The 14,310-nt window shown below is 45.4% G+C and overlaps 1 protein-coding gene across 2 annotated transcripts in view; it reads left to right on the forward strand.

The window, feature by feature from the left end:
* The window catches only part of ZNF423 (zinc finger protein 423), a 237,221-nt gene extending 234,013 nt beyond the window's left edge, over positions 1-3,208 (forward strand). For both annotated transcript variants that reach the window (XM_049806953.1, XM_049806954.1), the window contains one exon: positions 2,612-3,208. In XM_049806953.1, coding sequence (XP_049662910.1) covers positions 2,612-2,641 — 30 coding nt within the window. In that variant the 3' untranslated portion in view covers positions 2,642-3,208. The remainder of the gene's footprint in view (positions 1-2,611) is intronic.
* The last annotated feature ends 11,102 nt before the right edge of the window (positions 3,209-14,310 follow it).

Consider the following 14,310-nt stretch of genomic DNA (forward strand, 5'->3'; position numbering starts at 1 on the left):
GACTAGTCAGCATATTGATTGCCAGTAATGCATGCAAAGGGAATAAACGGTGCGTCCCCAAGATATTAAGACAAAATCAAGATTTGCAAATGAAAAAATGTATTATTTTATATTTTTTTTTAACTGATAGCGCTATGGCACGGCTAGTTTCTCAGCTTCTACCTGACCCAGCTCTGAACGGCTGCAGGATTTGAGTAGAATCTGTTTGTTTCTTTGTGTAAACTCTGGTCACAAACCCAGTATATTCGTTGTATTAGGAGTGTTCAGAACATATTATTAACCCATGTTTGAGGAGGGAGGGCTCACAATGAAAGCTTCATTATCAGATTTAGAGCCACATACCATTCCTTTATTGACCTGCCTGGTGTAATCAATGCAGGAGCCACACAAGTTTGAAATCATGTTCCCTGACTGTAGACCGTGCGTCATGCATCTAGTGCTGATTGTGCATTATCTTTTAAATGACACTGCCTAAATAAGTATGGATTTGTCTACCACGAATAGCCCTTCTTTCGATTTGAAGATGCTAAACCTTTTGCTTTTTTTATTGATACTCAGGATGATCTAAAAATAGAACTGTAATGAAGTGCACAAGAAATGGCCATTGTTAAACGCTGAGGAGCGTGTCTGAGCACAGAGTGGCCTGTATATTCTTTCACATTTCATGCTTTCCCAGTTAGGTTTAGCAGACAAGCTTCTTGTCAGTCCTGCCATTGTGTTTGTAGGGCTCCATCCATCCTCTTCATAAAGCCATTATTTGACTTGAGAATAACATCCAGCACTGCAAAGGTCATTCCTTCTTAAGGCCAGGAAAATTTCCACGTACAGCGAAGTAAAAAGCCACGGGATTTTATGTTTGGTGATGTTAAATTGTCTAAAAGCAAAGTAGTTTCAACTGTCAATTCACTTGACGTTATCTGAGTGTAATGCTTTATCCTCGATAAGCTTTCCAAGTCTTTGCACAGTACTGCTGGTTTTTGATTCTGAAATATTTAGCATCACAGACCGGGGGTGCTCAGAGGGCTAAGTGTTAAGCTTTAACAAGGGACAGATATTTTGTGTTTTCACCAGTTGATTGTATTTAATTTCACAAGGGCTCCTTCTGTGCGTGTGGCAGCTACGATGCTTCTGCCGCCTCTGTCACCTTCTGGCACGTTAAAGCCTGACCGTTGTGGTGCGGAGTTTCCTCGCAGCCCGCCTGCCACAATCTCGCAAATAACTTTTGCCGTGATTTAGGAACTCAGCAGCACTTCTGACACCTGGTGGTCACTTTTTGGGAGTGCACAGTCCAGAAATGTTCCTGCCTGCAAATGGGGTCACCGGCGCCTGGCCACGCGCATCACGGGCCGCCCATTAGCTCTTTCCACAGACGGTTTTCATCAGGGAGATGTCATCCCTGGATAAAGCAGAGGATCATTCTTTTTCCTCATCAAGATGTAACTGTGGATAGTGTAGAAAGACCAGATGATTTATGAAAAGTTAAAATATCTTTATTTCAAAGCTTCGTCATTGTAAATAAATAATTAGATTCAAAATTCATTTCGTGTTTAAAAACTTACACTTCAAGCTGGTGGACTTGCCCGGCTCTGTTATTAGGCAGATGGAGACTAGTAAAATTGCTTAGGCTTGAAATAATGCAAATTAATTTTTATATTTGGGGATGCTGGGGACTCGGCTCAAGAAAAGTTCACCATGAAGCACAACTCTAGTTGCTCAAACAGTTGAATAACCATACAAATAAAGCTGAGCTTATATGTGGGACTGGGGTTTCAGCCTGCACAGAAAATGTAGGTGAATTGGTACTGCTCTAAAAATACGCTTCCAAGGTTGCCTTCACGATTTATTGGCTCCTGCACAAAATGGCAAGACAGGTCAGCATCCTCTGATGCGAGATACTGCATGATGTGATGACATGAGGCTATTACAAATTTACCAAAAGGACAAAACACAACAAAAAAAGACTCTAAACTGCTGAAAGAAACATGTAGAGCAAAGTCTATTCTTTAAAGAGATTTAACTTCTGGGTTATATGTCCAGCCTTTTTTCTGCTGGGTATATTACCCTGGTGCCTGAACTGGCGGTTCAGCTGTTATTGCCGAAGTATTTCTTGGACTGGGAAGTGTGTGTCACAATCTGGTGTCTCTTGCTGCCAGTACTTGCACCCGGTACTAGTGAGAATAAAAGAGTAAAATATGGCAAGGGTTCCCCCCGCGATTCAGTTTTGGGTTTGGTTTGTTGTTTGGGTTTTTTTTAATTGTTACAGTTAAGGGAATCCCTAAAGGCAGTTTTTGCCCATGAAGTGTTACCACTTTCTTTATATGTATTGAAAGGGAAAAAAAAAAAAAAAAAAAAATAAACCCACATGGCTGTACTTGGCTTGTAGGATTTTATTTCTAAGTTCATGCCAGCATTAACAGATCTGTCAGAACAAAGCAAATGTGTCATATTGGCAGCTGTTACTTATGAGTACTTTTTCTTTATTGCATTTTGTTTTGTAATAATTGAGAAGCTTTTATGTCGAGCTCTGCATAAATGGTACTGAGTAGGAGGGTATGGGCATGCTTTCTATTATTCTGCCCCTCATGCATGTCTCCTTTTTTCGTCTTTCCAGAACCACACATTGAGCCAGCACGCACAGTGAGCCACTGGCACTACAGGACACCTCTCTGCAGAAGACTTGACGGTGGCACAGTGGGGAGGACCATTTGAACATTACATCCAATCAAAGTGTCATTTGCAACCCAGATGTAAAACTCTAATGATTTGGCCATGAGGCGCTGCTATTATAAGCAGCTGGAAATGAATATTAATGGAAGAGATTAAAAGTATTCCATGCTCAGTATTTTTTATTGTCCTGCTTCAGCTAGTGTACTTTAGAGCTTCTGCTTCTGACTGAATTTATAGTGTTAGATAAATCTGCTTTGATGCTGTTGCCCTTTGTTGCTTCTTGTATTATACTGATAGTTAAAGATTAGGTGTGATTTTTTTCGTTTTTGTTAACTGCTTTTTAATTGCAATTTTAGGTAACTGTGCATTGTGATGTGATTGCTTGGCTATTGTCTGAATATTTCTTTTTAATTTTTTAATTAAAGACTAATGCTTTGATTGGATTTGCCAGTTCACCGGACAGTGATTAAAACTATGTAATGAATATAATCGGTTTCAGTGCAACTGGATGGTCTGCTTTATAAATGTGACTTAATCTGATTGCAATAACTAGTACAGTTCAATAAAGGGAATACATGAGCTTAGCGTCAGAGGTTGTCTGTCTGTCAGTGCACACTGCATCACCACTGCTGGCTGATGTGTGTATATCGCAAAGTGATGGCTCACCCGATGGCAGAGAGCGTTCTGCGCCCCAGTAGAAAGGAAGATTAGGAAAAAGCGAAAGCCACGTTCCTGCGTCTGGCGTTTTGTTTGCTTCTGGATGCACCTCCCAGGCTCCCATGGTAGGTTGAGGTGAGGTAAGAACATCTAACTTGAATCTGGGCATGAAAAGGCATTGCTAGCTTATAATACTCTTAAAACTTTCATTCAAGTCAGCAAGAATGGAGGGGACCTGGTCTATAGCTGCCTTGACCCTATCTCTGTGCTTCTTTGTTTCAATTAAAAAAAAATAGCCTTCTGGATTGTGTACAAATGCACAAATATTGGATCAGGCCTCGGGGACCTTGGTAGGAGACTGTATATTTCAAGCCTGTGGACTTCTAGGCCCACAGGTATTGTAGCTCTATGTAACTGCCATACTTCTGATGCTTGAAACTGCCATCATGCAGCCTAACAGCTAATTAGCAGGCTTTTTTTTTTTTTTTTTTTTTCTTTTTAAACATATCATATGGTAATGAGATAAGATACATCTCCAGTCAGAGAAACAGTCATTTGAAAGACCATGGACACCTTTGGAAAGTAGTGAGATGCAGTTCTCATGGTATCTCCTGCTTGAATGAATCATAATCATCATGAAAGATGTTTAGCAGTTGTGACAGCTGTAATGATGTGGTTACCCATTCCTACCATGTACAAGGCTTTGCAAGACTGTGGCATAGGAACATGCACAGTTAGAGCCTTTCAAAATCGCTGCACTGAACTAGTGCACAACTGGTTGTCATTGTACTGTGTCTGGGCTTGCAGCATGTAAGTGATACTTTGTAGGAAAAACGTTTTCAAGGACATGTAGGCAATGCCCAAATTAGTTTATATAGTGGGTTTATTAACAAGTGCAAGGGCACAGCTTGTTGACACTGCAGATGATGTTTTCAACATTTAGATTCCTGCTGATGTTGATAGTCATGTTGCACGCACATAGCTCCTTCAAGACAGTGGGACACACTGCAGGTAAGGGAAGGCTACTGGGCATAACCGAAGCAGGGTCATCCCTACAGCAGGAAGCACCAGAGCAGGTACAAGTTCTAGCTTGAGAAAAGTTTCAACTTTCTCAAAAAAATGAAGTAATGTCCCATTTGGTGTAAATGATAGGTATGTTATTCATTCTGCCAGTTATTCTGCTGAAATAGCATTGTGTGGACAGTCAGAAAGAGTTTAGGCTCATAATTTTGATTTGTGATAAATTTATGAATACTAGTATAACAAAACTAGGAATGACTGTTCTTAATTCCAAAGAGGACAGTTCTGTTTTCATCTAGATAATTCTCAGCACACTGTTTATGCAACAAAATCACTGTACTAAAATGATCCATTTCTACAAAAAGTGTTAGCTTTCTACCTGATTATTTCTCCATAAGCCATGGCACAGATGTTTATGGGCTGAAAAAATAGCTAATGTAATCACCAATTCGTTATTCTCATTCATAATGTATGCATACTCCTAACTCACAGGGAACATTTTAAGATGGGAAAAAGAAGTGTGTCTTGCAGTACAGGCTCATAGATGACAGGCCCTTGCAAGAAAAGCTAGCTGGGAACATACATCAGCTGCTCTGGTAACAGCTCCTGTGCCATCTTCTCCAGGCTAAAAGCAAGACAGCAGGTTCTCACTACGGAGATACTGAAAAGGGAGGCTCTTTGCCTGGCACTGGGTTTGGAATGATGCTTGATCTCTTCTGGGCAGGCCTTCAGAAATGAAAAGGAAGATGTAGGTTTCTGTCTTCAGCAAAAGGTTCTGGGCTGGGAATCCCAAGAGTGAACTGATGTTTCCACGCAACTCTGAGAGCTGCTTTAGTAGTGCCGTACCGAAGCACATGCCTTTAGTCAGCAGGGAGATGCGAGACAGTTAAAACTAGGTGTATATTCACTGTGCTGAGATGGGGAACTCCCCATGTGAGGATCCTATTCTGAGTTGCGTAATTTTCTCCACCTGTACTGGAAACGTGGGTATGGGGCCAGGCTGCTGGGGTCCACGCTCAGCTTGGCAGTGCCAAGCAGGCTGGTATCTAAGCTACGTGTTGCATCTGCCTTGAACCCTGACCAGACCATGGGCGGGGTGGACGAAAGAGATAGTTTGGTTTTCCACCAAACCTTGAAAAGCTAGGGGACCCCAAAGCATGAAAGTGAGGGCTGTGGTCCTGCTCCATCTTCTTCATCCCTTCTGGTATTTGAGCTTCATTCCTGAGCAGCGCAAGTCAGGCCGGAGAGAGGGGTTGGACTGTGCCCCTAGGGCTGGGAAAAAATTGAGCTGTGGTCGTCTTCTGCAGGTGCTCTGGTATCTTACAGTAATACTTGAACACCAATGGACAAATTCTGCTTTTAAAAATTTTCTAATTTTCTTATGTTCAACAGTGCAGGGACTTGCCATGAATCTGCTGCGTTGCTTTGCAGTATTTTTGATACAACCAGGCCCATATGAACAGTCATTGTTACAGTCACAGCATGCACCACCCCAAGGGATGGTGCCGTCTTGGTATCTGCTTTCTTAGGGGTCAAAGAAATCCAGTTTGGGTGTGGGGGTGAAAGCTACTGTGAGGAAGCAGAGGGAAAGCCATCCGCCCTTCTGCTCCTGCCGTGGAGCTGCATCGGCGACGCTCTGGACTCCTGCAGCTCCCAGGGCTGGTCCTTAGCCTATGCCAGGGTGCAGAGCCGTTGCCTGACCCTTTTTTCCAAGGCCTGAGCCTCCCCAGGCAGGGCTGCACCAGCTAGAGCACCAGGTGGCAGAGCTCTGCAGCGCAATGTGGGGCCCTTGTCTAGTGGTTCCCCTGCGACTGCTTTTTCTGTGCCGCTTGTCCCACTTGGGAGTGGGGGCAGAGCAGCCCTGCACTGGTACAAAACACAGCTTTGCTGGCATAGCTGCAGTCACACCAGGGAGTGCTTCGCCAGCGTATAGTATATAGTTCCTGTATCCGTTAAAAGCTCCTAGGGAAAACAGAGCCTAACTGCAGGTGGAGAGAGATAATATCACAGCTTCTGGTGCATGTTTGAGGTTTCACCCCCGTTTTCTTAGTGGCCAAGAAGTGCTACAGAAGGCATTTGGAAAACAGTCAGAAATGTTGGCTCCAAAGGCACCTATATGTCAACAACTACAACAGGTTGAAAATGGGATGGAGATCCTTTCTGTAATACCCATAATGTTTCCCTGCCTATCTGTGTAACTCGCAGCTCCTGTGCGGTGGTGTTGCAGACACAGGCTGGCACAGGCTGCTCAAGGCGTGGGCGACACAGATGACTCACAGGTAAGTGCAAACCAGAATTGCTGAAATTCTTTCTGAGGATGGGCTTTAGGCAAAAAGTCGCTTTATGATCTGAGTGGCATTAGGGCCAGTACAGTGTTGGAAATGATGAAAAAAGTTTTAAATGTGTAAAGAAATGTTGAATAGACAATTTAATATCTTCCAAGTTTAGGCAAATTCTGAAATATAAACTCATATTAACAACGGATTAACAAAGGACTTGTATTTGTAGCAGTCCAGTCTATTAGCCCTTACGCATTGAATGGTCTTTGCATTTAGCATCACTACAACCCACACATCCAAAAAACATTGAAATATTTAAAGAAGTAGCAACCAGTACCTACAGTTGATATATTGTCTGCGTAGTCAGCTCTACACACTTGTGTTTTATTCAGTGCTTCTGTAGATATTTGTATGATCTATCACCTTCAGCAAGGGGTCACCTTCACCTTCGGTCAGGTACCTTAGAGTTTTGGAAAAAGCAAGTACTTAGCCCATTGCCTCCAAAAGGGAGAGAAAAGAAGGTTGGGGACCGTTTGAGGGAGTGAGTGACCGATCATTTTGTACTGGAGCATCTTTGAGCGGGCTGGGGAAGGTCACCCCGCTGAGCAGCAGCTCAGAATGTGAAAGGGAAAAATCAGCAGGGTGAGGGGGCCAAGGAGGGTGTCCTTCCACAGCCTTCCTGCCCTCCAGAGGAATTAATGGAAAATCCACCCTCTGGCAGCCATTTCCATTGCAGTAAATCTGCACGTCCCATGTCCCAAGTGCACATCTCACTTTCTCCTACCAATGTGTAAGAGCAGATTGGCTTTTGGTGTGTTTGGCTTTTAATGCGTGTAAATCACTCTCTGGTATGTACAGTGAAGGCTTCTCCCCTGGTCTACAAGCAGCCTCTGCATTTTGGCCCGCACCCTAAAGCGGTGAGGTTTCTGCAATCCCCTCTCCACCACCTTAGAACAGCAGACCAGCTTTAGCTACCTTTGACAGAGGAGCAGAGGTCTGGGGATACTGTATCCCCGCAGTACGCTTGCAGTAGTTAGCCAGGATAAGAACAACGCCCTGCAAGTGCTGTCATGGAGGACAGCGTGTGAGCTTAACACAGGTACAGCCACAGAAACCCAGGTGGCGGGAGCTGCAGCAGCCGCCAGGCTTTGGAGCTGATGGGAGCTTGACCTGTTATTTATTATTCATCGCTGTGTCTTTTTTCTTTTCTCCCCATTTTTGCCTCTTGTGAAATTTGTTTGTTCTTAGTTTTACCTGTCTTCATGAAATTGCTGTCATCCTCACAACTTTAAGATCCCTCTCCTGCAAATGGCAGCCAGGGCTTGCCTTTTGATCTATTTACCCGTGAATTATTGTTACTTTCCTGAGGCTCAGCAGACTAGGTGACAGAGGGAGACGGGAGGTGTCCAAAGGAGAGACGCCGAGCACCCCCAAGAGAAAGACAAGCCGCTTGCCGCATCACCTACACGACCGCCAGCAAAGTACGGCCTTCACTGCCCTAATAACGACCTGCAACTTAACCACGCCAGACTGTCCTTTTCTGAGGAAAAAAAGCGAAGCATCTCCGCCACGTCCCGGGGTGCCGGGGAGGAGGGGAGGGGGCCGGGGCCAGCCTTCCGCCGGTGCGGCACCTCGCACGGGGCCCTGGCCCCTCAGCAGGGCCGGCCCTGCCCTCCGGCAGCTCTGCCCGTCCTGCTGGCTGCTTCTCCCCGAGCCGGTGGCGCGCTGCCCCGCTGCTCTCCGCGGCTGTCCCCTTCCTTCTGCCATCCCCGGCCATCTGCGTCCCCGCGGCAGGCGGCCGCTCCGCCCCGCAGCGCCGCTGACCCGGCCCGCGCCCCCCGCAGCCCCGCGGCCTCCTGCCAGCGGGGAGGACGGAGCGGGGGACGCGGGGGGCTCCTGGCCTGCGAGCGGGGCTGCGCGCCCGGGGACGCTGCCGCAACGGCCGCAGCCGGCGCTGGGGCCTGGCTGCGCCTCGCCCGCCACCTCGGTGGAGGAGGGAGAGGGCCCGGGCCCCGCGCCGGGCTCTGCTGCCTCAGCGGGCCGGGGCGGGCAGGGGGGAGGCCCGGCTGCGGCCACGAGCAGACCTGGCCGAGCTCTGCCGAGACGCGTTCCTTCCCGCCCTGCGTGGGGAGGCGGGCGCCCGCCCTCCCCCAGGCCGAGCCGTGGCGGGGGCTCCCCGACCTGCCCGCGGGCTGCCGGGCCGCCCCCGGCCTGTCCGGCCTGTCCTGCCTCGGCCTCCTCTCGACAGCGGGGAGGCTGATGTGCCGCTGAGTCTCTTAGGGGCTTTTCGGGGGGCCGAGACTTTTTCGCTTGTCTTCTGAAGCGGGCGAGTTTTCTGCTGGATGAGGGAGCTGAGCTGACCCGACCCGCAGGTGGGTGGGCCGGAGGCGGGAGCCGGGCGGGGGTCTGGGCCGCCGCTTGGCCCCAGCGGCAGCCTTGCCCAGCTGTTGGGGGGATTTGCCGCCCCGTTTGCGCCTGGATGTCACAAGCTGCTCTGTGAGAAGCGTCACGCTTCAAGCCTGGTTCTTGAGGGCTTTAGGGACGGGGACGTCAAAGCCCCCAGGTACAGAACTGTCGTGAAAGTGTTTTTACTGTTTCACCCACACCTGGTTTTCACTACTTTGTCTGCGTTTAGAGCACGGTGGCGTCAACCTGGTCCAGGAGGTTGGAGGGGCAATGCAGAGTATTTACCGAATTGTGGAAGAACATACAGACTAGGCTTTCTGGATTTTTTGCTTCTCCCGACGTTCCCAAATGCGTGTTGGCGTTTAAAGCCCCGTAGAGTACAGGCGGTATCCTCGGGAAGTGGGGACTAGAGAGCTAGTGCATTGCGGGACTCCTCCGTGTGTGAGAAATCCTCCTAAAAGGGGCATCGCCTTCTGAAAAAATCTAGCCCCAAAATCTTTTAGTACCAACTAAAATCTTGCTTCAAACTTAAAAAAAAATAATATATATTTACCTATGTCTTCAGTTTTACGTGACTGGAAGAGGTACCTGGCCCCCAGTGTGATCCTTCCCTCACAATAAACGAGCGAGGAAACAAGCCCTCCAAGCTGTGCATGCTGAAGCCGTGTCCCTGAGGTGCTGGGCTCTTCTTTACCCGGCCTTTAATTTAAAGGGGAGGGAGAGAGAAAGAACATCTTTTTTCCTGGTTGAAAGCAACGCAATAAATAAGTGCATCTTCTTCTTCTTCCAGTTGCAATTTATAGTCACTGTTCCTCAAGAAATTGGCTTCTATGCATGAAAGCTATAAAATATACATGCCATTTGCAAAAGATACAGCTTCTACTGTACATTTTCTGGTTTATTCACAAAATATCTCGGTGTAAGCCTGCCGTAGAGGGAGGGTTAAGGAAGTGTGCAGATGAGCTCAGCTAATGCTTTTGTAATGGTGCTAAAGAAATGGTCAAGAGCTTCCATTAGCCTCGTGTAGCAGAAACAATTTGGGTTGCTAATGGGGAACGACAGGTTTTCACCCAGAGTAGGACTCAGAAACATTTTTCTTCATGAGGACTCCTGTGGCTTAAGACTTGATCAAGTGTTGCGTAATTCCTAATAAATATGCAATACGTTATATTACAGTGATATCCTCAATGCTTAAACACTCAAACCTGGAAGATGAGGCCTAACCTGAAAGGAGAATGAAGTCTGGTGCACAGACAGTGGAAAAAGAAGTGGATAGACTGAAAGAAGGTGAGCAATACCCAACTGTGGCAGGGCCAGTGGGTGCAGTCCATGAGCTTAATTAGTTGTGCTTCACTCTCCCTAACCGGCCTGGTAATGTCTGTGACGGTGCCAAGAGCACTTGTGTTTAAATAAAATCCCATCTTTTGCTCTGGTTTCAGCATTGATGCCGAGAGGGTGTGTGGGTGCAAAGCAGTGCCAGGGAGGCTCTCCAGTGAGCGAAACCACGTACGTGATTTTGTGGCTGTTGTAGGCTTGTACCAGCTGTTCCTATTACTAGATAAACCCAGAGTTTTGGCGATAGCCGTCTGCCATGTATACTTCTCATCTGCTCCCTGGCTAGTTGGGATTTTTTTTTTTTTTTCAAATTCCAGATCTCTCTCTTTGCTTTCTTGTACATGCCCCTCCTTCGACTCTCACGACTCTCAGCAGCGGCACCTGCATGGGCCACCAGATTTACAGTTTGCCAGTGGTCGTACAGTGACTGTGTGGTAAGAGTAAGTCTGACACAGAAGAATCTGCTGGTTTTGGTGTGGCTTGAGAAGGGTTACCTGACAGTGGGCAGAGGCACAAGAGGAATGCAAAGTCCTGCACCTGTAAACTTTTTTAAGGCTGCAGATTGATTATTTGATGAAAGGATATAAGAAAAGTGGAAGCTGAGATACCTGGCACCCCGCTTGGGAGGGGAGGCAACCTTTGCTGGTAGATGAGATGTGTTTGTATTAGCAAACAGGAGTGCTAACTCACCTTCTCTTATTAAGGGGTTTAGTACCCTAACAGAACATAAAATGCAAATTAAGTCCAGAGTCATCCCTGCCTCCCGTTTTTCATTTTGCAAAGTAGTTCCAGTTATTGATACATTACATCAAAGAATACACTAACCTTCTTTGCTTTCTGGGAACTGCCAGAAAAGTGTGTTTTCTTTCATGTTGCACTGCAAATGTGTACACAACCATTTCCCTTGACTTCAAGGAGTTAAATATTCACATATGTAAGGCACACTAGGATCAGAGCCCTAGGTAGTCTAATGATACTGGATAACTTGACTGTGCATCATTAGCTCAATGATGCACCAAGCTCAGGGAGAGGAAAAAAACCCAACAAACCAACCCCCGAACCCTGAAATATATTTGTGTGTGAGAGAGAAATCTGGAGGGAGGGGAGAGGAAAGCACTTAATATGTCTACAGTTCATTTAAGATGCTGAAAAAACTATTTTTTTTTTTTGGTCAAAAATGTTACTGAGAATAGAAACACAAAATGAGAGAAGAACCAGTGATGAATCCAGAATACCCCCATGGCACGTGAACCCCCATTGGAACAAATAGAGAAGAAGTAGGTGCTGGAAAATATATATTCAAAGCAATATGGACACATGTAGGCACCAGAACTGCAAATTGGGTCTGAAAAAAACCCTCTTTTTTTGCAAAGCTCTGTGTTATTCCTTTTCCAAGACCTATCGGTCCATCCTATTCAGCCAGAGCTCCCTAGCTCAGCTGTATGTTGCTTTGCCCATAAGGGTGTTGAACAAATATTTTGTATCCAAGAGAGACTCATTAATGTCTTTCAAACCGGATGCAAGTTTCTCATTATTCTTCTGCATAGGTCTAGTAATGGGAGCCTCCTCTAGAGATGCCCTACGCAGATGTCTTTAGGCAATGTTGATGGCATGAAGCAGGAATTCTTTTCACTGAAAGATTTATAACCTTATAGCCTTTCCAAGCCTAGGCAGTGCATGTGGACTGAGAACCAGCAGCAAGGGTTTTCTGACTTCTGCACTATTCTCTAATACTGACTAGCCTGGAGAAATCATTTTGGTCTAAATTTTTGCTGTTCTGGGTTCTCAGTGTGAGGAATGAAATGTCAAGGGTTTTTCAAAGGTACTGAATGTTTCTGACTCCTATTTGAATCAAAGCTGCAGGTTTTGAGTCCTTATTAAAACAAAAACCAAAAAACCCCCAAAGCCCCAAGCCCATGGATCTTAATTCAGGGCCCCCCAAATCAGAAGTCACTTTGAAAGACATGCAGAAGCACAGAACAGCCAATAGATTTCCATATCCTGCAGGGTTTTGGCATGAATCCCCTTCTTTGGTTCCAGGCAGAAAAAAACAAAGAGACGTTTGTGAATAGGACCTCGCTGGGTGTCCAACCCTCTGAGTGAAATTTCCTGTGTAGAGGATGGTCTCGGCCTACATTTTCTAGTTATTACATAGAATTTGTTTCCTGCTAAGCTAGAAAAAAAATGTATAAAAATATAAAACCTTCAGTGAATTCCCACCTTACAGAGCTACTTCAAGCTGTACAGGCAGAATTTGTACGAGGGGAGTTGACATTGAATATGGTAGTTCAAGAGAGACACCAAAGCTCAGCAGAGACATCCTTTAAAAATTATTTTTCTTGTCTGCAATATTTTGTAAGTTGATCCAAATCAGATTTTGGAGTAATACCATTAAAGTCAACAACCAACACCCAGGATGAATCTAGCTCTTAAAGTGCCATCCAGGCTCCTTGAGAGACACACATCCCAATGACTCCTTTAGCAGTCATTAAACCAATTATCATCCCAGTCTATTTCCAGCAATTATCATCATAGACTTTTGGGGTTTAATCAGCTTTTTAATTGACCTGTGAATAACATAGGAGATACAAAAATCTCCCCTGATACCTCAGGTGTAACTGTTACACACTTAGCATTGCTGTGCACGTGAAATAATTTACACCACGATACTGATCTGAGGCTGGGATATGAACAACAATATTCCTGTAAATTAAAGACAATAAAGAAGAAGGAGAGGAAGTAGTAATCAATAAATAGAATGTTACCATGATTGGTGACATTGCTTCTGGGACTTCCTTGGCCAGCAAATTTTGGAGCTGGAAGTAGACTTTTTTTTTCTAAAACTGTATGCAACACACAGAATAAATTGTGAGTGACACAAAAAGTTTTGACCATCTCTTAAGTGCTACAATTACTGAATTGAGTTGCAGAAATGTCTTCAGACAATTGCTTAGGACTTTAAAAAGAAATCGGCCACGTAGGCATATGTCCCTCCTGCAAGCAACTAACTTTTTTAATACCACTTACCTTGGTACAGCATTGCAAAGTGGCCTGAATGCAGCAATTTGCGGGATTTGGCACTGTGAGCCCCGCAAGCACTTAGCAAAAGCAATTGTGTAGCTCTATTGAAAATCCCGCATATCATGCTGTGGGGAGCCAGCACTTTTTATCTGTCGGCACTGTTGGTGACAAATATTAAAATAAAAAGTATGACACTATAGGTGCTTCAAAATTCAAACTGCAAGTTTCCTACTGCGGGACTTCTAACCATGTAATAAAGTGCAGGGAAGAAAGCAGAGTTCAGACCCCATGCTGTAATAAAGGGAAGGAAATCTTAAGTGTTCCAATACATAATTCATTCTCTTCTGAGACTTTCTACCAGGTTTCTACCAGTAAAGATTTTAATTTGTGCCTAGATGATACAATCTATAATTTCTCCTTTACCTCCAGAGACAGCTGGGAGAGCGCTGGGGCAGACCTGCTCTTTGCGGTGGGTGAAAGTAAATGGTCACGACAGGTCAGAGAGCTCCTCTGCAGCTGGTGAGGGTGTGATGGCCCTGCAGGGCCAGCCTGGGCAGAGAAGCAGGAACCCCCCCATCTTCTGCTTGCTGTGAAAGTGCCTGCAAGAAAGTCACCACAACAGTCAGTGAGTTTTGTTTGTTTTAGAAATACTTGCACCTTAAATAATATCTTACTCCAAGGATCTCAAAGCACATAGCAAACGTGGCTGAGCCTCGGCTTTCCGTGGGGAGGTAAAAGTCCCTGTTCCCACTTCTCATTTTCCTATATTTCCTGATGACTTGGAAGTCTTTATGGCTTTAAAATTTTCTTACTAGCTATGATACTGAGCATTTATGGCTTTGTTGTATAACTATTTTTAACTGTACTTTAATAATATTTTATGTAAATAAGAGCACAATAATCACAAGAAAAAACTAATGAGAAA

This window comes from Accipiter gentilis, chromosome 7 (genome assembly GCF_929443795.1).
Source record: "Accipiter gentilis chromosome 7, bAccGen1.1, whole genome shotgun sequence".
In the NCBI taxonomy this organism is placed as follows: Eukaryota; Metazoa; Chordata; class Aves; order Accipitriformes; family Accipitridae; genus Astur; species Astur gentilis.